The sequence below is a fragment of the Suillus bovinus genome (genome assembly GCF_016758785.1).
Source record: "Suillus bovinus strain UH-Sbo-P2 chromosome Unknown EDB93scaffold_442, whole genome shotgun sequence".
Taxonomy (NCBI): Eukaryota; Fungi; Basidiomycota; class Agaricomycetes; order Boletales; family Suillaceae; genus Suillus; species Suillus bovinus.
In genome coordinates, this window is record NW_024542498.1 from 1 (window position 1) to 1,046 (window position 1,046).

The 1,046-nt window shown below is 48.7% G+C and overlaps 1 protein-coding gene across 1 annotated transcript; it reads left to right on the forward strand.

Annotated features, from left to right (window-relative positions):
- Window positions 1-352: 352 nt before the first annotated feature.
- EDB93DRAFT_1110807 (uncharacterized protein) lies at window positions 353-745 on the forward strand (the record flags this gene model as incomplete). Its single annotated transcript, XM_041448052.1, has 1 exon — window positions 353-745. One exon carries the CDS (start codon window positions 353-355, stop codon window positions 743-745), a length of 393 nt encoding a protein of 130 aa, XP_041300504.1.
- Between the last annotated feature and the right edge of the window lie 301 nt (window positions 746-1,046).

Genomic DNA, 1,046 nt, shown 5'->3' on the forward strand with positions numbered 1-1,046 from the left:
CGCGTGGTTTTCGCTTGGGTCGCTTGGGCCGCTAACGGACGCTAAATGCCATGTGGTTTTCGCTTACCTCGCTTAAAGCTCGATTTGGAAACTCGCGTGGCTGTCACGTGCTTTCGAGGGTCCGCTGCCCGTTAGGGCAGCAAGCATTTAAAAACATTTATTTATTCTGAAATACACAATAAATTCAACTACATATTAAGAAAAGACGATTGAGAAATGGGAAAGGACAATGGGAGAATGAGGGAAATGGGAGAACAGAGAAAATGGGGAAAATAGGAGAATAAGAGAACAGAGAACAGGAAAACAGGAGAAAGGGAAAATAGAAGAATGGGAAAAACAGGAGAACAGGAGAATGGGGAAATGGGAGAAGGGGGAAGGGGAGGAGGACAAGAGGACAGGAGGAGGACAAGAGGACAGGAGGAGGACAGGAGGACAGGAGGAGGACAAGAGGACGGGAGGAGGACAACAGGAAGGGAGGAGGACAACAGGACGGGAGGAGGACAACAGGACGGGAGGAGGACAACAGGACGGGAGGAGGACAACAGGACGGGAGGAGGACAACAGGACGGGAGGAGGACAACAGGACGGGAGGAGGACAACAGGACGGGAGGAGGACAACAGGACGGGAGGAGGACAACAGGACGGGAGGAGGACAACAGGACGGGAGGAGGACAACAGGACGGGAGGAGGACAACAGGACGGGAGGACGGGAGGATGGGGCACAGAACACCAGACACAACAGTAGATGAGAAAATACATATATTCAATTGTACTTTTACTTTTGTCAATTTGAATCCTGCTCAATGTATGTAACTTATTTTGAAATTTTGATCACAACTCAGTGAATAAAATATAAATTATTTCAAAACCTGCAGTGATTATTAAGACACCCAAGGTAGGATGAAGCCGAAGGCCAGGAAGCCAACAAAGAGCGCAAAGCGCTCTTTTTGCTTCCTGTGCCGAAGGCACAACGGGTGTGTGCTAGTATCATTGTAGATCTTCTAGAGTCTCCAAAGACACGTGGTGCTGGTTTTAGTTTTCTTCCT